The sequence below is a fragment of the Capra hircus genome, chromosome 27, assembly GCF_001704415.2.
Source record: "Capra hircus breed San Clemente chromosome 27, ASM170441v1, whole genome shotgun sequence".
In the NCBI taxonomy this organism is placed as follows: domain Eukaryota; kingdom Metazoa; phylum Chordata; class Mammalia; order Artiodactyla; family Bovidae; genus Capra; species Capra hircus.
The window spans coordinates 31524693-31548407 of NC_030834.1; the positions used below are offsets into that span (position 1 = coordinate 31524693).

The window sequence follows — 23715 nt, forward strand, 5'->3', positions numbered from 1 at the left end:
AAATCAAAAACCTCAGTAAGGAAATTCCCCCAATGGTCCAGTGGTTAAGATTCCATGCTTGCAAGGCAGGGGGCATGGGTTTCATCCCTGGTTGGGGAACTAAGATCCTATATGCGGCGAGGTGTGGCCAAAAAAAAAAAAAAATTACAGTAAGATACTAACTCTACTAGCTCATGTCCACTAGAAATGTTAAAAAAAAAAACAAGCATTGGTGAGGATGTGGAGAAACTGGAACACTCACACACTGCTGGAAGAAGTGAAAATGATGCAGCCGCTGTGGAAAAAGAGTCTGGCAGCTCCTCATGAAGTCAAACATACAATTAACACATAACCCGGCAGTTCCACGTCTAGGTATTTTATCCAAGAAAATTAAAGACATATAGTCATATAAAAATCATGCACAAATGCTCATGGCAGCATTTATTCATAGTAGCCAGAAAGCAGAAACAATACAAATGCCCAATAGCTGACGCATGGGTAAACAAAGTGTGGTATATCCACACAATGGAATATTATTCAAAGTCACAAAGAGGAATGAAATGCTGGTACAGGCTACAATGTGAATGACTCTTGAAAACCTTATGCTAAACATGAGAAGCCAGACACATAAGGAAATATACTGCATTTCTCCATTTATAATGTCCAGTTAGGCAAAAACATAGAGACAGAAAGGAGATTAGGGGTTTCCAAAGGCATCAGGGGTGGAGGAAGAATGGGGACTGAACTCTTACTGGGTACCAGGTTTCTCTTGGAGGTGATAAAAACGTTCAGGAATCACATAATGATCACAGTTGCACAACACTATGAACACACTAAAAGAAAAAAAAAAAACACCTCTGAACTGTGCACTTTAAAATGGCTAATTTTAAGTGATGTTTTTATCGCAGTAAAAAATAAATAGCTGGGGGAAAAAAACCACTAAAGACACTGAAAACATTCTGAAGCTATATATTTGGGGAATCATTTTTACCTACAACTTACATACATAGTCAGTTCAGTTCAGTTGCTCAGTCGTGTCCGACTCTTTGCAACCCCATGGACACCAGGCCTCCCTGTCCATCACCAACTCCCGGAGTTTACCCAAACTCATGTCCATTGAGTCGGTGATGCCATCTAACCATCTCATCCTCTGTCGTCCCCTTCTCCTCCTGCCCTCAGTCTTTCCCAACATCAGGGTCTTTTCCAATGAGTCAGCTCTTCGTATCAGGTGGCCAAAATATTGGAGTTTCAGATTCAACATCAGTCCTTCCAATGAACACCTAGGACTGATTTCCTTCAGAATGGACTGGTTGTATCTCCTTGCAGTCCAAAGGACTCTCAAGAGTCTTCTCCAACACCACAGTTCAAAAGTATCAATTTTTCTGTGCTCTGCCTTTTCTATAGTTCAACTCTCACATCCATACATGACTATTGGAAAAACCATAGCCTTGACTAGACAGACCTTTGTTGACAAAGAAATGTCTCTGCTTTTTAATATGCTGTCTAGGTTGGTCATAACTTTCCTTCCAAGGAGTAAGCGTCTTTTAATTTCATGGCTGTAATCACCATCTGCAGTGATTTTGGAGACCAAAAATATAAAGTCAGCCACTGTTTCCGTGCCTTTAAAAATCCCTTTCCTTTTCTTTATATTTCTGTGGTGACTTTTCCAATTAAAAGAGCTTTAGAAATGGATGAAGAAATCAGCCCAACATTCAAATAGGAAATCAGTTCAACCAGTTTCAGTCCAGTTCATGGACTAGGGTGGTACACAGGACCAGGGCCAAGTCTCTAGGGATCTACACTGCATCAGAGCTAGAGCAGTTCAAGTCCCATTTCAGCTCCACGAGGCTGGCTACACTCCTCTTCAGCAGGGGCATGGTTTTCCTACAGACGTCCACGCAGAAAAACTACCCACGTGCCATCCGTAGGGCAACATGTCCAAGCCCCAGAGGCAGGTGGAGCACAACCCACCAGAGCTCACCCACAGAAAAGTGAGATCTTGGCTTGCAGGGCCCATATCATAGTGTCTGATTATGTAGCTCACAACTTAAGTAATTTGTTGCTAAAAATCAATCAATTGCCTATTCATAAATAATAGTCTTTCTTGGAAAAGGCAATTCTTGTCCTGAGAGTTCTAACAAAATTAAACTGCAATCTATGGACCAGTAAAATTCAGGGGAGAAATCTCAGTTGTGTACTCAGCAACCACAGCTCACTCCAGCAAGCGTCACAGCCAACTGTTGAAAACAAGAAATATTTCTGCTGGGAACTTTTGGAGGACAGCATAGTTATGTTTAAATTAGGGCTTCCCAGAGAGATTTAAAAAAAAAAAACAAAAACCTTCTTCTAAGAACCTCTCCACACTTCAAATACCATAATCACTCAAATCACAGTAAGCACTTTGGCACTCAGAGTTGGACAAGGCCCGGAGAGGGACAATCCCCAGCCATCTATGACAAGGGCGACTGTGATCAAGACAGTTGGGGTTGATTTTGTGTTCTTTGCTCTCATAAGTAATTCACATATTTATGCTGTTAGTCAAAACGCAGAGGCTTAATGTTCTCATTATTTTTAATCTAACTGGAAAATCAATTGTCTTTGGTTGTTGGTGGTTATGGGTATAGTTTTTGAAAACCCAACAATAAGAAACTGGAAACGAGAGTAGCTCCACTTGCATTCTTTCATTAACTTGACAAACTTTCTTCATGAAGCTCCCCAGGTGGCTCAGTGGTAAAGAATCTGCCTGGCAACGCAGGCGATGCTGGTTCAAGCCTTGGGTTGGGAAGATCCCCTGGAGAAGGGCATGGCAACCCACTCCAGTGTTCTTGCCTGGGAAATCCCATGGACAGAGGAGCCTGGCGGGCTACAGTCCATGGGGTCGCAAATTAGTCTGACATGACTTAGCGACTACACAACAACAGAACCAATGTCCATTTAACACCTACCAGATACAAAGGACAAAGAGAGTAATATTGAAGAATTCACACTCCAGCAGTCAGTTGAGAAAAATTACTTACTTTGACTTTGAAAGAAAGATAACATAGAGTTTCCACAGAGCCTAACCAGGTGCTGGTTAGGCCGGGTGTGGAGAGCCAAAGGTAACTTAGACACTGGTGATACCCAGCTGACATCCTCTTCCTATACCCTGCTCCCAATCCCCAGGATTTTTTCCCAGCAGTCAGAAAGCACAAGTTGCTCAACGTCTGATGCAAGCCATAAGCCAGAGATTATGGCCCATCAACCCGTTTTAACGTAAAGTGGCTTTGCCTGCACGCGTGCTAAGTCGCTTTAGTCGTGTCCGACTCTTTGTGACCCCATGGACCATAGCCTGCCAGGCTCCTCTGTCCATGGGACTCTTCAGGCAAGAATGCTGGAATGGGTTGCTGTGCCCTCCTCCAAGGGATCTTCCCGACCCAGGGATCGAATCTGAGTTCTTAGTCTCCTGCATTTGCAGGCGGGTTCTTTACCAAGTCGCTTTATGTGGTGATAAATCTTTTAAGTTCAATGAGACAAAGTTACTGTAACATCCAATTCGAGGACAGAAAATGAACAGAATTCCCCTGGGAGTTTGTAAAACCACTCATCCTGGCCCTGATGCCTGTTTGCCTTAGCCATCTACTCCTCTAAGAGGCAAATAAATCCAACATTCCACCTTTTTCTCCTTCATTGAATAGGAGAAAACGTGGACTAGCTTTTTTTTTTTAAAGCACCGGGCCATTTGGCCATGATCTATGGCCCACCATAAACACCATTTGGTGTGGTCAAAGGGGGCCTATGTTGAGCAAAATAAGAGGTGAGTGAGGGTCAGACTTGCAAAAGAACAGTTGGTCCACTTGGGGTGGGGTGGGTTGCCAAGGAATCATGGACACAGAGGAGAAGTTTTCCCCGGGGACTCGGGGAGGGGGAGAGGAAGGGCAAAGTCAGGGTTGTTACAGTAAAACTGTAACATGGATATGGAGCCCTTAACTCTTCCCCAAACTGAACTCCTAACGTGCTCAAGAGAACATTGAACTGCTAAGTTCTAGCTGGACCAGCTCTGTGGTTCAGTGGGGTCAGCCTGACGGGTCCCCAGCCCACACCCCAAGGCATTCACCCTGTGTGGTGAGCTCAGGCATCAGAGAATCCTACATAGCTGACAGGATCCTCTGAAGACCAAGAAAAATGGGTCATGTGAAAATAACTTAAGTGTCCATCAACAGATGAATAGACAAAGATGACGTGGTATATATATGCACACACACATATGTATGTATATATAAATAATGAACTATGACTCAGCCATAGAAAAGAACAAGATTTTGCCATTTGCAGCAACATGGACAGACTTGGAGGGTATTTCACTAAGTGAAATAAGTCAGATAGAGAAAGATAAATACTATATGATATCACTTATACATGGGATCTAAAAAAATACAACAAACTAGTGACTACAACATAAAAGAAGCAGACTCACAGAAACAAACTCGTGGTTACCAGCGTGGAGGGGTGGCAACACAGAGCTGAGAGAGTGAAAGGTATAAACTACTGACGTAAGACAGGCTGACAGAGGTACCGTAGAACATGGGGAATATGGGCAATACTGTGTATTAACTATACATGGAAGCAACATTTAAAAACTGTACAGAATGGAAAAAAGTTATATGAAAGTAAAAAAGAAAAAAGACTGGTCAATCAGCTGAAAAAATCAACCTTAGGCAAAGAGGTTGTCCGTGACGCAAAGACCTCTGAGCATGCCCACACGTCCAGTAAGTCCAAGAGGGATGACAGCGGACACAGACTCTCCAGTCGGGTTCTGTGGCTGCAAATTCCCACTCCACGTGTCACAGCAACGGTCCCTGTGACTCCATTTCCCCAACTGTAACTGGAAGATAACAACGACACCCACCTCTCAGGACGACTGGCAGGATAAAATGAGATCCCAGTTAAAGAGCTTAGTGCGGAGGCTACCACACAATAAACACTGAGAAAATGTGTGTCAGAACATCTGTTCTTTCCAGGGCTGCCCTGAGCGACCAGTGGGTTCCTGAACTGGAATGACAACACTCCAACTACTCCTCTTTGGCTGGGCCCTCAACGTGGGCACCCAAGATACCCCTATGGGGCAGGTGGTATGACCTTCATTTCAGAGGTGAAAAGGCAGCTTCAGAGGGGGGTTCAGATACTCATCTGAGCTTTTTTCCAGCTAATAAAGGTAGAGCAATGAGAGCTCTGATCATGCCACAGCAGAGTCTGCATTGTCATCGACCTCCAAAAGCTTAAAAGCATTTAAAACAATACTGCAATATGTTAAAATCACCATTGATTTAATAAAATTATGTTCCTGTGAAATCCCCCATTCTTCCTCCAAGATATCTGCATAATTACCTATGCAGTCAGAAATACCTTACAGATTCTGGTAGACTATAAAAAACACAAAATTATTTTTCTGAACATAAATATGGGTAAATAATCATAATGGCTTTAAAAGTTAAAAAGTACTGCAGACCCACAGTTTATCAAGTCACTTTTCTTCCAGGATTTCTCATTTGATCCTGTAAAAAGAAGGGACACACTCCAATTGACCTGTATGACACCTCTGCCCACGTTTGGCAAGTGTGTAACAAAACTGCCCACAGCTTCCTTCAAATAACATCTCTGACCATCTTTCTACACTAGTGAGCAAGACCGTATAGACACTTCACTGCCCTAAAAGAAAATACAACCAAATTTAAACTGAGTATATCATCTCTGACTCTGATCTTGCAGAATATCTTTAAAACTCTTACTATTGATATCCAGAAATATTTATAAGCAGTCAGATTTATAAATACTTTAAGGTACAACAACTTCAAGAAAAAGTGGAATAACAAATCACCTTAGTCAAAACTGTTTGTCCCCATCAAATGAAGTGGTTACACATTTCCTGAAAACAGAGTTCATGATAATTGTTAATCCATTAACAATTTAAAATAAAAGACATGCTTAACTTGTTTAAGAAGTGGTGATAAAGATAAGCCAAGCCATATAATTTTACTTCACTTTCTATTTGCTTTACCCAGGCATTACCTAGTCTTGTAGTCCTTATTAGTAAACACAAGAGAGATGATATTAACAAATCATGTAAACTGAAGCAGAAGAGAACCTCAAATGCCTAAATATTTCAAGAATGCATTGAAATTTCAATAACCTGAAACTCCAAGTATCAGAAAGCAGAAAGAATGACCCTACGACTGTTAAAGTCAAGTATTTATACAGGTGCCTTAAAAGCCACTGTTGGGTGCACACCATCATCACTGACATTTACTATCTGTTAAGTAGTTTCAAAGTGCAATAACTGGCTTGGAGCGTGAAGTTTATGACAACAGCTAACACGCCTGGAGAGACTGTGAAGGTGTGATGCTTGTCATAACTTTCATCAAGCCAGTAACAGGCAACCAGGGTGGAGCAAGACGCGACCTCAGCACAGGTGTCTTTTCTCATTTCAAGAGGGAAACCTAAACTGATACCTTCATGGATAATTTAACAAGGATTGCTCCATAAATTTATAATGCCACTTGTGACTTTCTTATAACTGCCCTTTAATAGCATTCAAAAACTATATTCTTAGGATAAAAGTAACTGAGAACATAAAGTAAGAATAACACACAAAGGTGGAAAGAAAATTCAGAAATGATAACCATCCAAGATTTGGAATTTTCCCTAATGGTATATTATTTAAATTTATAAGTAGGAATATTTCCTTAATAGACAGTTTACAAATTTACTATTAGAAATCTTTCCTATGATTCTTCTAAAAATCTAACTGTGAGACATTTTCTTTTTCAGGGTGAAAAGAAAGATGGAAGAGAGAAACAATGTTTGTGAACATTCACCTAAACTTCAGCTCCTAAACTTCTTAGAATGTCATGTTTTTCCTCTTTGCTTCTGAGCAGGAATAAAAAGTGTGTTAAAAACTTACAGGAACACATGCTAAGCTCAAGTCCGCCAGTTCCTCAATAACCAAGGTTCAGTTCTACGGTTCATGTCACCACTTCTTATTTCAAAACAGAATCTGTCTTTTCAAGATCTGGGAGGCAGTTCAAGTATTCAGGTGAAGATAAGCACCAGGCAGCAAACCCCCAAACAAGCGTCTCCAGAATCTGAGGGGCAAAGTCAATTGCACCCACCAGCCGGGTCCAGCGGGGAAGGGCGCCCGGACCCCCTCCACGCCCCGGGCCTCCGGCCTTCTTGCGGGCGCGCCCCGGGTCAAGAAGTGCACTCGAGGCTGGAAGCCAAGAACGGCCCTCAGAGATGCCACAGGTGGCCTAGCCAGTGAGTGACCCTCCACCTGGCGCTCGGGCCTTGCTCCTCTGGGAGGCCCCGGGCCCCGCCCCGCCACCCAGGCCGAATGTGCCCTCCAGCCTCCATCTGGTCAACTCCGGGCGGAGGCGAGCTCCGAGCAGGGCTCAGGTGGCCCTTCTGGGTCCGTTAATCGGACACAGCGCTCGCCCAGGGCATCGATCCCACCCTCGCCTCCGCGCCCCGAGCGTCTCAAGGTCCCGGGGCGCTCGGGTAGGTAGTGGCCATGGGGGAGCCCGGTTGCGGCGGCTCTCCGCGGGCCCCTCGGGCCAGGGCGCCTGGCCGGGCTGACGCAGCCCCGGCTCGGGCGGATGGTCCCAGCGCCTCCTCCCCGGGACCCCTCCCGGCAGCAACCCCCGGGGGCAGGCGACGCCCCGCGCGCCCCACGCCCCCCGCGCCGCGGGCGCCGCCGCTCGGCCGGGTCTCCCGGACAACAGCCGCCGCCGCGCTCCCGAGGCAGGTCCCCGCGCCCGCCCCGCGGCCCGGCCGCCCACCTGTCCCGGGGGTCGATCCAGCTGGTCCTCCGGGTGTTGTGATCGATGTAGAAGACCTTGCCGTCGTAGTCCCTGGCCTCCTCCCAGCCCCGGGGTAGCGGCAGCTGCCCGCTCCCGGCCCTCCTAGGCATGGTCGGCGGCCTCGCCGGCGGGCGGCGCCTCCATAGGGAAACCGGGCGCGGGACGCGGCGGGAACGCGACTGCCCGGGCCCGGCCGCCGCACCCCAGATCCGGGCGCCGGCGAGGGGTGGGGGCCCGCGGGGCTGCGGCGGGGGCCACGCGAGGGGACTGGGGGCGTCTCAGGAAACCCTGCTCTCGGCCCCGCCGGGGATCAGTCCACCATGTCTGCGTCGGAGCGGGCGAGCTAACCCTCCTCCGCCTCCTCCTCCTCCTCGCGATCGCCGCCGCAGCCTCCGCCTCTTCCTCCTCCTCCTCCCCGTCCCCCTACGGCCGCCGAGGGTCGCGGCGCCCAGGCTGCCCGAGTCGCCGCCGTCTGGGCTCGGATCCGGGAAGCTCGGCAGAGCGGCGGCCGAGGCGGCGACGGGGATCCTCATTTGCATGCGATTAGCATGTGTCCGCCCCTCAGCACGCCCCTGACCCGCCCTCACCACCCCTCCGGACCAGCCCCGCCCATCGCCCCGCCCCCCCCGCCCGGCTCATCTGCATGCACATTCCTCGCCGCCACATTCCAGGGCTTAACCCTGCCGCTCCCGCGGCTCTGCGCGCGGGCCTGGGCGCCGGCCGGAGCCGGGCGTCAGCGGCGGCGGGGGAGGGGAGCCGCGGGCCAGGTGGGAGGGAGGCGGACTGAGGAATGCACGGCTCGCTGCTTCCTCCGGACTCCCAAAGTCTCCCTACGGCCGAACGCTTGGGGTTTATTTATTTTTTAAGAGTTTCGGGTCGGAAAAGTAACGAAAAAGCGCCCCGCAGCCCTCTCCTTCCACCTCTTTCCGACTTCCAGGGAAACTACAAGACTTTGCCCGAGAGGAAGGGGGTGTGGGGAGGCTCCCTTCAGAAGCAAAAGGTCCCTTCAAACAGCGAGGGCACAAAAGGATCCCTCGCGCGGCGCTCCGCAGCCCCTCTCGGTTCCCCGGGCGGTTCCCGTGGCGAGGGGTGGGGTAGAAAGTGTGAAAAGCCCCGCCGGCGCCGGAAAGCGCGTCCGGGGGCCTCTGCGAGGGCGCCCGGCTCTTCGGGAGCTCCGAGGGGCCCTGCGGGCCTCGCGGCGGACAGCCAGGGCGAGTCCCGAGGTCCGAGAGCGCCGCGACCCGCCTTGCCCCCGGAGGGGCCCCGCCGGGAGGACTCGGGCCAGACCCGGAGAAGCCGCTGACCACCCCGCCCTGGTCGTCGTCCACGTCCGCTCGGCCCGCGGGGCCCCGCGCTGGACGTGCCCGCCCCGGGCACCCAGCCCCTTCCGTCCGCCCCCGCCCCGGGAAGTCCCCGGCCCCGAGCCCAGCCGCCGCCCGGGGAGGTGTGGGCGAGCGCGCTGGAAGGAAACCGCGGCGGCCCGGCCCCTGGACGTGTCCGGGAAGGAACGCGGACTTTCTCTCATTCCACAAGTATTTATTCAGCAGCTACTAAGTCCTGGTCGGCCCGGACGTCGGGCTCCGGGCTGGACTGGGTCACGGGCAGCAGGCCTGGCAGGGCCCGGAGCCACAGCATTTGCGCCCCCCAGCCTTTCCGTCTGAGAGGGAGCCTCCCAGTCTCCCAACTCCTCTCCAGCCCTGCCTGCACCACCGTCCCCACCATTCAGAGTCTTCCGGGTTACTGAGCAGCTGCTTTTATAGTGGGGGGCGGCGGCGGGAATCAAGGAAGACCCTGGGGATCGGTCTTTCACCACTAGGTGTGAATTCGCTTAATCCTGCCGCCTTATACGTAGACTTCTTCCCACCTTGCGCCGGACACAGCGCACACAAGGGCTTTCAGGGTGGGGGTGGGGGTCTGCAGCCGCGTCCACCTCCCCTCCTGAAACCACCCACGGGTAAGGAGGTCAGGTTAATTGAGGTTCCCCAGGGCGCCGAGCTGCCCCCGTTAGTCTGGCAGCCGCCTTGGAGGTGGGGACGGCCTTTGGTCCTCTAGGCCGTCGGGGCGTCAGTGGTCCATCTCCAAGGAGGAGGAGGTTGGTCCCGCAGAGTAAGGATGGAGGCTCAGGGGCTTGGAACAGCTTCGTGGTGAGGACTGGACCTGCCTTCTCGGGCGAGGTTCTTAGAGGGGTTGTATCCGTACCTGGAGCATCTGAGTAGAAACTTTTACCATAAGACACTATAGAGCGCTCAGAGGGTTGCACTCAGGAGCTACCCTAGGGTGCAGGAGGCAGGGAAGGTAGCCACCCAAGATGAATTCACTTTCTGTATCTTTCTAGGTCTTCCTTGTGTACACCCAGGGAGTCAGGCTTCACCGGTGACAAAGGGAAGACCCCGCTTGCTCCCTCGTTCAGCCTCACTCCATTCATCAGGAAGTGATCCCACGGGGCAAGCTTTGCCCTATTCCAGGTGAGATGGGCCATCCTAGTGTGTAAGCTTAAGGTTATACTTCTGAATGCTGGAGAAAAGATAGGACTAAAACTAATCTCTCATGCTACTGAGTAAAGGAGAAGCTTTGTTTTGGACTGCTCTAAATTGGCCCATTACCATGGTCAAAATTTGTGTCCTGGTATACTATTAATAATAACATCATCTGGCAACCCAGCCAAGCCATTCTTTAAACCTTGCTTCCGATATGCTTCCCTCCCCTAAACAGAAAACATGTTTTATATTAAAAATGTCTGCATCCTGCTATCAGAGAAAAAAGTGACACACTTTGCCATGGCCACATTTTAGTTTGTTTCACTGGGATAAACTACAACATGATACTTCTCAGTTAATTTCAAATTTGATAAGCTTTCAGATAAGTCAGTATTCTTACCCAACTTCTAAAATGGATGAGGAATCCAAAATAGCATACAGCTGTCAATGGCTGTTTATTGTTCCATAAATCTAAGACTTTGAAAGTGAAAGTGGCTCAGTCTAGTCTGACTCTTTGCCACCCCTGTGGACTGACTATACAGTCCGTGGAATTCTCTAGGCCAAAATTCTGGAGTGGATAGCTGTTCCCTTCTCCAGGGAATCTTCCCAACCCAGGGATTGAACCCAGGTCTCCCACATTGTAGGTGGATTCTTTACCAGCTGTGCCACTAGGGAAGCCCAGGACTTCAAAAAGGGACCCTAAATAGACAGACAAAACTCGAAAGCATTTAAGAGACAAGCTCACTTCTTCTCCCCTCCTGGGTGGCACAGGGAACATTTGGCCACACAAAAGCAGTTCAGATGATAGGAAAGTCGCCCCTCTGCAGGGTTTTTGTCTTGATCAAGTTTTACTCTGCTGTTCTGAGTTCACTCAGTTTACATAGTACCACCCCTTCAGAGAATTCCTAGGGGTTAAGACGAGGACTTTGCATTTTGTTTACATTCACATCTGTAAAAATAAAACCAACCTGAAGATTATCCACTGTTCTATAGATGATACGTTTAGATTTCATTTGGTTCCAGTTCAGAAAGACGATGCTGTCTCTTGCCCCAGATCCCAGATTATTCCAGTTTTCTGGCCTTCAATTCCCTTTTCTCCTAGCTTTCCAATGTTCTCCAATACTGATAGTCAGTGGGGATGAGCTGCCATTAAACAAAGCTCCCATGTCAATGTCCAGATCCTGGGTGGCAGGAAATTGAGTGGTATCAAAAACGAGAGTGGAGAGTGAAAATTATTTCAACAGAGAATTCCTTATATCTATCCAAATTGAAATACATGTTTTTAGTCCAGTATAGATGCATATTTAGCAATCCTAGCTCTACGATATGTAAAATTAGTTCGTTTTGGCTGCACTGGGTCTTCGTTGTGGCGCCAGGACTTTCTCAGTTGCGGAGAGTGGGGGCTGCTCTCTGCTGCTCTTCTCACTGGGGCGGCCTCTCTTGGTGCAGGCAGGCGTCAGTAGCGGTGGCACATAGACTTAGTTGCCCCGAGGCATGTGGACCCTTCCCAAACCAGGGAAAGAAGCTCTGCCCCTTATACTGGCAGGTGGATCCTCACCCACTGGACCGCCAGTGAAGTCCCTCAGGGCTACTACTTTACCTATAGATAGTTCCCCTAGATACGCAAGAATGTTCATTGTAGCATGCTTGATAATAACGAAGCTGGAAAAATGACCAGTGTCCGTCATTAAGGGGCTAAGCAAATGCATTATCCATACGCAGCGGGCATTTAAAAAGCTTGGGTAAAAATGTGTTTGCTGATACGAAAGGATGCTCAGGATTCTTTTTAATCCAGTATATATACATATACTGGAAGAAAAGTAAGGTGCAAAAGACGCTTGCTTGTAAGGAATTCATTTACATTCTTTCTTACATAATGAAAAAATATAAGGTTCCATTCTCCTTTCACCATCTTTAGTTTGCATTTTTCCCCATTCCAACTTTATAATCCATGAAAAACAGCTTTTTTTTTTTTTCTTGCTAACTTCATTGGAGATGGAGCCAGTCATAAAATTCAAAGAACACAGTCTCGTGTATGCTTCCTTAGTGTCAAGGCGGGGCATTCAGACAGTAAATGAAGAGACTGGGGGCTATCGGAAAGAAAGGTCTCATCAAGGCAGTATACATGATGAAAATGATCGGTAAGGCAAATGGATGGGGTTGAGATGCGAGGACATGATTCCAAAATGGACCAGCCTGCAGGGACAGCAGGCTTACAGAAGGACATGGGTGCCGGAAACTCCAGGCTGAATCTGGCGTGCAAGGACCCAAGACTGGCTGGAGCCATCTAGTTAGGAGGCTGGCGTGATAGTATAGGTATGAGAGAGATAAAAGCCTGGATTAGAAATAAAGTGAGGAGGGCATGAAAAGGAATGATCCGGCAAGAATTTGCTCCTGATTAGATTAAGAGGTGACTAGACCAGAAGGAGGAACCTGGTCCGATTCCAAGATTTTAGGCCATCAGGAGAGACTCAAATAGCTGAAATAAATGAGGAAGTCCAAAAGGGGAACTGATATGGGCTTTGATTTTTAGAAATTAGACATACTCCAGGAGAGAGTTAAAGATCAAGACTCAAAAGGTCAGGACTGCGAGTGTATCATTGAATGTTGCCCATCCGAAAATTCTGTAAAGGGCCAAGGATTTGGGACAAAGTCTTGGGAAGGAAATATCCAAGTCTAATAGAATTAAATAACCCATCTGTAATCCTGTGTTTGGCCTAGAACTCTTCAGTAATTTGATATGATTTAGTTTATTTCTTTGTAAAATGTGGTCTCCATTTTCAAGGATGTGTGTAAGAATTCGTTACTGGCTTGTAATACATCTCTGAATGAATTATTGTTATAACCTTTATCGTTAAGCTATTGAGTCAACTCACGTGTAGGACAAGAGGAACTGGTTTTTAATATTTTAATATCCCCTGTCTCTCCAGGAGATCAGGGATTATATAAACCGGAACTTCTAAATAAAGAGAACATTTTTTCCCCTAGATCGAGCTAGTGACTTTTTTGTTTTTGCTTTTCTGCATCCGAAGTGTTAAATAACATTTCTGTCTCTATGAGTTATTATGAATAGGTAACCCTAATCCGCAGTTCCTAAACGGTATTATTTGGACAGTCCTTAAAAAGACAGGCATATGAGGGACTCCCCAGGTGATCCAGTGCAGGAAGTGTGGGTTCAGTCGCTGGTCAGGGAGCCAACTAGTGCAACCAAAAAATAAAAATTTAAAAAAGAAAAAAAAAAAAAGAGAGGCATATGACCTTTTAAGAATTCCCAGTGCCAGGCCAAACCAGAAAGCTCAATTACCACAGCCACTTCCCTTCTAGTTAATAACGATACCAACACCTTAGGCAGCAACAGTCATTCCAGTTCAGTAGTAAGCAGCATCAAACAGGTGAGATTTTACCTATTTCACTGCAGATGGTGAGCCACATTGAGCAAACCCTGTGATTGCTAAAATGATAGGAAACATTTAATAGCTGTCATATTAGTGCAGAGGAACCAAAGTTCAAATGACATGTTTGTATGTGTGAGGCGCTCAGAAGGGACCTCTTCTATGCTCTGTGAGGTAGACTTTCTTTTTTTTCTTTTTACATGATAAAATAACGTAAGTTTCCATTTTCCTTTTACCATCTTTAATTTGCATTTTCCCCCCATTCCAACTTTATAATCCATGAAAAACAGCTTTAAAAGATGGGATCTGGGACTCCCGGCTTCCAATGCAGGGGGCTTGGGTTCGATCCTGGTCGGAGAATCGAGATCACAAGTGCTGTACAGCGGGGCCAATAAGTAAATAAAGAAATAAAATAAACGATGAGATTGTATCCCCTCATCCCTGTCTTTTAAAACAATTTTATATCTCCTTTCCTACCCCTCTGGATTTTCCACTAAAATCTTTCTTTTCTACTCATTATTGATCAGCCTCTCTTTCCCCACTTCACCTTCTTTCTTCATCTTAGTTCTTGATTTCCTGATGTTGACTCAATGCTGTAGATTTGGCTTTGAGAAATTAACTACAACATAATCTCCCAAATTCATTTGATTTGTGGATTTTCAAATTGAATAAAGAGAAAAAAGGTCTGTGTAATAAAGCATGTTCAAAGAAATAGATTTTGCCAATAAACATGTGGAAAGGTGCCCAACATCATTAAAAGCCAGTGAAATGAAAACTAAAACCACAATGAGAAATACTCATGCAGCTGCTGGTGGTGGTGGTTTAGTCAGTAAGTCATGTCCGACTCTTGTGACCCCATGGACTGTAGCCCACCAGGCTCCTCTGTCCATGCGGCCACCACATGGGCAAAAACTTAAATGTAGTAATGTCAGGTGTTGGTAAGTATGTGGAGCAACAGGAATTGTCATCAGTGACGGCTGGGAATGCAGATTGCTACAGACACATTTTGGCTGTATCTAAGAAAATGGAGGATATCCGCACATCCTATGACCTACTGATTCCATTCCCAGGTGTATCCCTAGAGAAATTCACACATACATGCATCAGAGCCATGTACCAGAATGTTTAGGGCTTATTATTTACAATAGCCCAAAAGTGAAGCATGCAAATGTCTGATAAAGACTGTAGTGGATAAATACAGCATGTGGTTTGTTTAAACAACACAACAGAGCGATGATAAAAGGATCAACTATAGCTACACAAAAAAGGACTGATGCTGAAGCTAAGGCTCCCGTATTTTGGTCACCTGTTGCGAACAGCTGACTGACTATTGGAAAAGTCCCTGATGCTGGGAAAGATTGAGGGCAGAAGGAAAAGAGGGCATCAGAGGATGAGATGGGTGGCTGGCATCACTGATGCAGTGGACATGAACTTGGGCAAACTCCAGGAGATGGTGAGGGACAGGGAGGCCTGGTGTGCTCCAGTCCGTGGGGTTGCAAACAGAAGGACCTGACTGGGTGACTGAACCACCCCAACAAGAAGCAAGAAGCAAAATAATTTGTTCAGAAAGATTTCATTCATATAAAGAACTCCAGGGAAGTTCCTGTTTTTATGTCTTTAAATATGTGGAATATTGTTATTACTGTTGTAATAGTGTTATGTTAATATTTAAACAATAAGAAATTGGAGCCATTTACTTCTTGAGACATGTCCAAGATAGTTGGATTCTTTTTATTTTGAAAAACGTGAAAACTATAGAAAAATTGAGAGCAAGATAAAATGAATACCTAGACTCTCTTCTAGATTCACCAGGAGATAATAACATGTTGCCAAGTTACTTTTATGTCTCTATCTATAAAGATTTTTTTATTCAACCATGAATAAAAGTAAAAATAAGGACATGAAAGTAAAAATGACATTCTCTGCTATAGCCATAGCATTATTATCAACCCCCCCCAGTTAAAATTGATATAATGAGTATTAGTTAGCATACAGTCCATACCCAAATCTCCCTGATTACCCTAAAATGTCCTGTATAGCTATTTGTGTTTTTTTTTTTTTTAAGAAAAAAACAGGATGCAGTCAAGGACGTCATGTGGCACTGAATTGTCCTGTCTCTTTCATTTCCTTTAATCCTGAACATCCTTCTGCTTTTTCTTTTTTTTAGATTTTTTTTTTTTTTGATGTGGACCATTTTTAAAGACTTTATTGAATTTGTTACAACATGGTTTCTGTTGTTTATGTTCTGGGTTTTTGGCCCCAAGGCACGTGGGATCTTAGCTCAGGGATCAGGGGTGGTTAAGACTAACCACTGGACTGCCAGGGAAGTCCCCTTCCCAGTTTTTATTCTTTAAAAATTCTTCTATGACAGTGATGAAGAGTCAAGGCTAGCAGTTTTGCAGAATATCCCACAGTCTGGTTTTTGATGACTCCCTCAAGATTCAGATGAAAAGTCTTGTCAAGAAAATGCCACAGTTAGGTTTGTACTTCCCACCTCATCACATCAGGAGACCTCTGACGTCCTCATCGGTCTGGTGCACGACCAAGTCACCCAAGGTGGTGTCTGACAGGTGTGTACGTGATACCATTGTAAAGGCGTCTTTTCTCCTCGGTAACTAGTAACCATCTGTGAGGTGATACTTGGAGACTATGTGCATATCCTTTTCCCAAACAAACCTCTCACCCACTGGATTTGGCATTTATCCAAGATCCATGCTTCAGTCAGTTCAGTCGCTCAGTCGTGTCTGACTCTGTGACCCCATGGACTGCAGCACACCAGGCCTCCCTGTCCATCACCAACGCCTGGAGTTCACTCAAACTCATGTCCATTGAGTCAGTGATGCCATCCAACCATCTTATCCTCTGTCGTCCCCTTCTCCTCCCACCTTCAGTCTTTCCCAGCATCAGGATCTTTTCAAATGAGTCAAGTTCTTTCATCAGGTGGCCAAAGGATTGCAGTTTCAGCGTCGGCATCAGTCCTTCCAATGAATGTCCAGGACTGATCTCCTTTAGGCTGGACTGGTTGGATCTCCTTGCAGTGCAAGGGACTCTCAAGAGTCTTCTCCAACACCACAGTTCAGAAGCATCAATTCTTCTGTGCTCAGCTTTCTTTTTTCCACCCTTACATATATCAGTTATTACACTGATGGTTCCAAAATGGTGTGTGTTTCCCTTCCATTTATCAGCCAGCTTTTAAAATCTGGCTCTGTTTTCATTTTATTTTTTAAATGTTCGCACTGGCTCTTTGTTGTGGTGCACGGGAGCTTCTCTAGTTGCAGAGCATGGGTTCTAGAGTGCTCGGGCACAGTGGTTGTGGCAAATGGCCTCTCTAGCCGAGGGGTGAGTTGCCCCGACGTGGGATCGAACCTGCGTCCCCTGAATTGCAAGGCAGATTCTTAACCACTGGACCACCAGGAAAGTCCCTCGGCCAGCATTTTATGTGAAGACCTTTTCCTATCTCTTTTTGCCCTTATTATTGTCATTTAAAGAAAAAATTCTGATCATTAGGGACCTATGGACTGTGTTTTATTCTGTCTGTTATACTCCACTCCGTCATTTTTATGCCAAAATAAATATAGCGCTTGCTATTTTAGTCATTTTTAAGTGTACAGTTTAGGGGCCCTCAGCACATTCACACTGTTCTGCGACGTCGCCACCATCCATCTCCAGGACCCCCATCCTCCCCAGACTCTGTACCCATGCTCCCCTCCCCCGAGTTCTTGGCAACTACACCATCTTTTTTTTTTTTATGCTCAAATTGTCTTAGGTTTGGCCAAGGACGCGAGCTCCTGCGGTCTGTTTCCTGTGTCCTCTGATGTAGCTCCATCTTTCTTTGAGCACTTCCTTGTTGTCTGGCGCAAGAAGACTTTCCAGGCTCCTTTCATCCTTTCTCAGCCCCAGCGCCCGACTCCGCTATTTCTCCAGGGACCCCACCCAGTTCCTTTTTGTGGGCAGGGAACGGTATTTATAAACTGGCATTTGGGCACTTAGGTGGACTCATCGCTCTAGGAGGGCCACCCCAGCCCTGCTAGTGAACATATTTACCTGCGTTTCTCTTTCTCGGTCTCAGGAATTCCTTCACGTCACACCCAGCATCACAGCATTCACTCCAGTCTTCTTCCTTTTCGTGTTTGTTCACTCCCTTCTCGACCTGGGAGAAAACTGACTCTCCTTATCCTCACTGTATTTCTGTGTGTAATCAACACTTGGGAATGTAACCAACAAGGCTGCAGAGGCGCCTTCCCTGATGGTACCACCTGCCCCCACGTGGCCTGCATGCCTCATGCCTCATGCCTGGCCTACCCCCTCCTCTCGGAGGGCTCCCACACCAGGGGCCGCCCCCTGAGGACAACATCCTCGTGTTGCCCATCTTCCTCCCCATCCAAGCACACATTTCTCTTACCCTCCTTGGGCTCTGATGTTCCGCGTCCCATGCTGGGAGTGGGAGGAACTACTCCTCTGTGTGGATGCCGGCATCTGCCCCCGGGCTAGGACTCTGACCCTCACACCTGCAAGGGCAGCGTTTCTCCCAGCTTCAGTGAATCTTGTTCACCTCTTGGTAACCTTGTTAAAAATGCAGACTACAGGGTCCCGCTCCCAGAGGTTGTGTATGACTCAGTCGATTGACACGAGATGATGAAATCATAGCCTCAAAAGCTGCTTCTGATGCAAGTGGTCTGAGCGACAATTTCAGAAATTCCATTTTCATCTGGAATTATAGGATCAAAAGATAAAGCACATTTAATATTTTGACATGTATTGCCAAACCGTCTGTCTGAAAAGCTGTACCCAGTTGCAACTCCACTGGCCATGCATAGCAGCAGCTCACTGTCCCCAAACTTTCAACATACTTTCAACATAGGAGGAGGCGCTTCCCAGAAACCCTGGGTGAGTGGATGGAGGTGGCGGGTGGTGGTAGGGAACTTCTTCCCTGGGATTCAGTTTCCTTACAAAATCAGGATCTTGGATTAAAATCAGTGTTTCCGAATGTACCTGGTGAGGAACATCACCTGGAACTCTTGTTAAAGAGTCCGATTTGCAGATTCAGGTCCGATTTGCATAAGATTCTCCTGGAGATGGGGGTGGGGGATTCTGTGAGTTTAACAATAATCCTGAGCTTCTCTTGAATAAGTTCCATCCACATTACTCTTTAGACTAAGTGAGTTTTGTAAGTATTGCTGTGATCGACTTTGCATGTTGTCTCCAGTTCTATAATATTTTGATTTCGCCTGACTATACCAGACCTTGTTTAATTATGAACCAATAGCTGTGAACTTTAGAGGAAAAAGTACAGGCTGTCTACAGAGCAGCTATAATGCTCAAATAAGATATATCTGAATGATAAATTCAAGACATGTCTTTTATATCTTTGCGAAGGCTAAATATTTGACATTTTTTACATTTTTAAAGAAACTGCCAGTGCAGAGATTTAAAATATTCCTAAAATGTCAAGGTTGCATACTAATACCCATGAGCTGCTTTCTCATTGGGAATATTAAAGTGATGGATTAGTACGTAATAAAATAAAAACTTCAGACCTGAAGGAAGATCAGACTTCACGTAAAAAAAAAAAAAAAAATTTCAACTTTCTCAGTGAAAAGGAAATAAGTCCAGTGGAAAACAGTAATAATGATAAAAGAGGATTGAAAGTAGATATCATGACAGCACGCTAAAGGAATGATGTGTAATTTGGAGAAGTTATGGTTAAAGAGTTTGCTGCAGAGGAATGCATTGATTCATCTTGAGCAAATATTAAACCGCTGAGGATTTTCCACACTGAAGTGACTTTTCTTTTTGTATTAGATTGATTGACGAATCATATTTACAAAACACTCAAAATTGGAAGTCGTCAGGTCACTCTTGGCTATTGGAGATTTTGGTCAAATAAATCTTCTGGTATATACTTTTTAAAAAAAGTTAATTACTGAGCATGTACCATGAGCCAGGTTCTATTCTAAGTGCTTTTCTTCTATTAGCTTCTTTTCTCTTCCATCAACCCTGTGAGCTTTGTCCTTTCGTGAATCCTTTTGAGAGAGGAGGAAGCTGAGACAGATGGCTTAACTGGTTTGTCCACCGACAACACAGCTCTCAAGTGAGGAAGCTGGAACTCACACCCAGGGGGCTGACTCCAGGACCCACATTCTCCGCCACATCACAGCAGAGTGGTGGTTAGTGTGGACAGTTGTTATGAAGAGCACATTGCTTCTTTGTTTTCTATCTTCATTCAAAATTGATTCATTATTATCAGCGGTGGTTTGGGTAGACCTGAGCCAGGTTTCTCACTGTCAAAAAAAAAAGTTACAAATAAGCAAGGGGGAAATCTAGAATGAACCCCGTGGTTCTGAAATAGTTTGGGAGGCATCACTATGAAGTTGAATATAGGTAGAGAGATGATAGGTAGATACAGATAATTAGAAATGGGCATGTGTGACTTCTCTGGTGATCCAGTGGTTAGGAATCTGCCTTGCAACGCAGAGTTTGATCCCTGTTTGGGAAGCTAGAATGCCACATGCCACAGAGCGACTAAACGTGCGTGCCATGACTGCTGAAGCCCATATGCTCTGGAGCGTGGGCACCGCAACTCCGGAGCCCACACGCCACAACTAGAGAGTCCATGCATCGCAACGAGAGATTCTCCAACACAGCCAAGACCCGACACAGCCGGATAAAAGCAGTATGCATGTATATCCTTGGGTTTACGCACACACATGTATTTCCTGGCTTGTCTCATCAGAGGACCTGGAAACAATGGCACCTCACTGGCCAGAACTTACTACTGCAGACACAGTACTGAGGACCAGCATTGACCGCTTGGTTTCCAACACCATGTTCCAATAAAAGCAACCCGGGATCCTTGAAGAGGCAGCTGCTTCTAGGGGTGGAGCCGGGAAAATGCGAGAGGTGTCTGGATCACCTCGTAGGCCCAGAAAATAAAGAAGTTCCCAAAGGGACTTCCCTGGCGGTCCAGTGGCTAAGCCTCCAGGCTCCCAATGCCAGAGGCCCAGGTTCGGCCTCTGGTCAGGGAACTAGATCCCACACGCTGCAACTAAGACGCAGTGCAGCCAAATAGAGACAAACGTGGAAAAAGAGGTTCCCAGAGGGCAAAACAAAGGGGTGTGTTAAAGTCTTGTGATTGTGTTCGCTTAGATTCTGTGTTTGTCCACTTGGCAGTCAGCCATCCCGGGGCCAGACGAACAGCCAAAGTTGTTTCCATATCCACTGTGGTCCAGCTTTTGTGGGGGGTGGGGTGTGTGAAATTCGTGCCACAACCTGCCCTCCCCCCGCCCCCGCCACCCAATCCCAAACACATATTCCCAACCACCTCCTTTATTTAACTCTCACACACCAAGCCAGTATTTCCCCAGCTCTGTATCAACCCAGGGCTGTGAACCAGACAACCAAGGACAGCCCCTATGCTTTGAAGCCCATGCTCGAGTTATTCAAGCTGACCCTAAACCTTGCCTTTCCCAGGGAAACCCCAGTAGAGGTTGGGGTCTGTGGTCTCCCCACTCCTGCTTCTGCTCTGACCAACCCTGGTGCTTCTCCACGTGCCCCCGTGTGCCCCATTTCCTTTGGAAAATGTAAGAAATTCTTCTTTCAACGGCGTTAACCTCTGCATGTTCACTTAGTCATCTGCGTAAGTTAGAATCCCACAGGTTTTAACACAGTTGGCACAGCGAGAGGGCGCCTGTATTCTGTAGACAGGCCTCTAGGTGCACTCGGCTTGCTAACTGGGCTCACCAACAGCAGCTCTGTCCGGGAGGTGTGCCCACTGCTGTGGTCCATGCCCTTCTGCTGTCTCTGCCTGATGCCGTGTCTGCCACCATGGCCTTCTAACCCAGACTGTAAGAGGACTCAAAGTCTAGTCTGGCAGCTGCCCTGATTCCCCAGTTGGCGCCTTATTTTTGGACAGCTTGGTCCACTGGGCCAAACCTGGTTTCCCCCATTCAGTAAACCTAGGTTCCAGGCAGTGACCCCAGGCTGTTTAGGATGAGGCAAAAACTCTCCCACAAAAGGAACAAGGACAGGCTTCCTCCAATGAGACTGTGTTGGGGACAAGTCTGTCCAACCTACTCAGCCTTGAAGCCAACAGTGGGCCATCAGCTGCCCTATTGGAGTCTCCCTTCCTCTGCCCTTCAGAGGGTGCCTTATGGAGAGATTTCTAAATGTGCAGAGACCACCGTCGCCTCTTACAGGAGACTGGTTGGTGCATCTGCATGGGAGCAGGCTGAACCGTTTGCTAACTTGGGATTTCTTCCAGACCTATGATTCCACCTTGATAGGAATTTAACACAGTTCATGCAGCATGGGCTAGTACTCTAGGACTGCCATAAAATGCATATCATATGGACAATTTAAAAATGTTGTATATTTCGTATGTAACAAAAGTTTACTGTATGATACAATCAAACCCCGTGAAGTAATGTTTTTAGTACAAACAAGAATAATTAGAACTTTAAAAAAACACTAGCCAAAATCTTTAAATAAGAACTATTTCTAAATAATTTTGCTTGCCTTTGCAGTTTATGTGGCCTGATTAGGACTTTCAAATATCCAGTATTCTTTTTATTATTGAAAAAGTTTATTTGTTTTTATTTAGAGGATAATTGCTTTACAATACTGTGTTGGTTTCTGCCATACATCAGCATGAATCAGCCATAGGTATACATATGTCCCCTCCCTCTTGAACCTCCCTCCTGCCTCCCACCCCTTTAGGTTGTCACAGAGCCCCAGGTTTGAGCTTACTGTGTCATACAGCAAATTTCCCGACTCTCTAATTTTACATACGATAGTGTGTATGTTTCAACGCTCTCAATTCTTCTCACCCTCTTCTTCCCGCCCCAACCCCTTCTCCACAGTCTGTTCTCTATGTCTGCGTCTCCACTGATGCCCCACAGATAGGTTCATCAGTACCATCTTTCCAGATTTCGTGTCTATGTGTTAATAAACAATATTTGTCTTGAATAGCTGTTTTATGCTAGACACTGAACTGGCAGGTTGAAGACTCAGAGAAATAGAATTCTGGAGCCCAAATACAATAAATTATCCAAGATTTACAGGGGAGGTGCACATAAAGCCTATTTAAATATGTAATGCAACACATCTGTGCCCAATCCTTGGCTAAAAGTTTTTGTTTGTTCTTAAAAGTTCAGGATGATGTAGAGGAAATAAAGTCCAACCGTTCAGACAGCCAAATAGCAGATGAAACAGATGGACTCTGAGCTGCCATAAAGCCCAGAAAATCCGCCTGCTCTTCTGGCTCTCATATTGTAACTGGCATGAAAACTCCATTTTTCTGCCATTGTGGTTGTAAGTTGCACAGCCTTCTGCTTTTTTCTGTCTTATATATTGACCCTTCAAAGTTTATATCCTGGATAATAGAATGATAATTTATAAAGAATTTACTTGAAAATAAATATGAGAGATTGAGCTCCATAAGACTAATTTGGGCTCTGTGCCCAGAGAAATCTCGTATTGAGAATTTCTTGACTTAAATATATTCACTGGAGCCACCTACTAGCTAAATCCCTCGGTGGATTTCTATTTAACTCTGTGAAGACAGAAAAATGTATCACAGGGCGGGTATTGATTAGCATTGAACGTAGAAATGTTGTATGTGCTGCAGTGACTTTCTATGTGAAAATACACGATGTAACATACATTTGTGTTTGCAAACACACAGCTAAAAGTCATGGTCATCCAACCACTGTTGGCTTCTAAACCATCTGGCTGGTCTTTGGTTTTTGAGTTAAATAGCTACAAATTTCACTCCTACCTTTTGCTCTGGTTTCTCAGTGCAAAAAGAAAAAAAAATAGTGTGTTGACAAGTGACAGCAAAAGACGTGTTGAGAAAGGGGGTTTTTCTTTTTAGCAGAGAGCACTCTTGGCCTCTTTTGAAAAGTCCAAGGTGCAAGCTGGGAGACTCTCCTTACAAACGGGTGAAGCAATCTTCCACCTATTTGATTAAGCCCTGTTCTTGGCTCTGTTCAAGCATTCCTGGGGTGTGAATGCCTTTGCTACTCTGGCGTCAGTAAG

At 46.2% G+C, this 23715-nt stretch overlaps 1 protein-coding gene across 1 annotated transcript in view; it reads right to left on the bottom strand.

Annotated features, from left to right (window-relative positions):
* The window catches only part of WWC2 (WW and C2 domain containing 2), a 148224-nt gene extending 139876 nt beyond the window's left edge, over positions 1-8348 (bottom strand). Inside the window, exon 1 of the mRNA XM_018041949.1 lies at positions 7791-8348. Coding sequence (XP_017897438.1) covers positions 7791-7921 — 131 coding nt within the window. The 5' untranslated portion in view covers positions 7922-8348. The remainder of the gene's footprint in view (positions 1-7790) is intronic.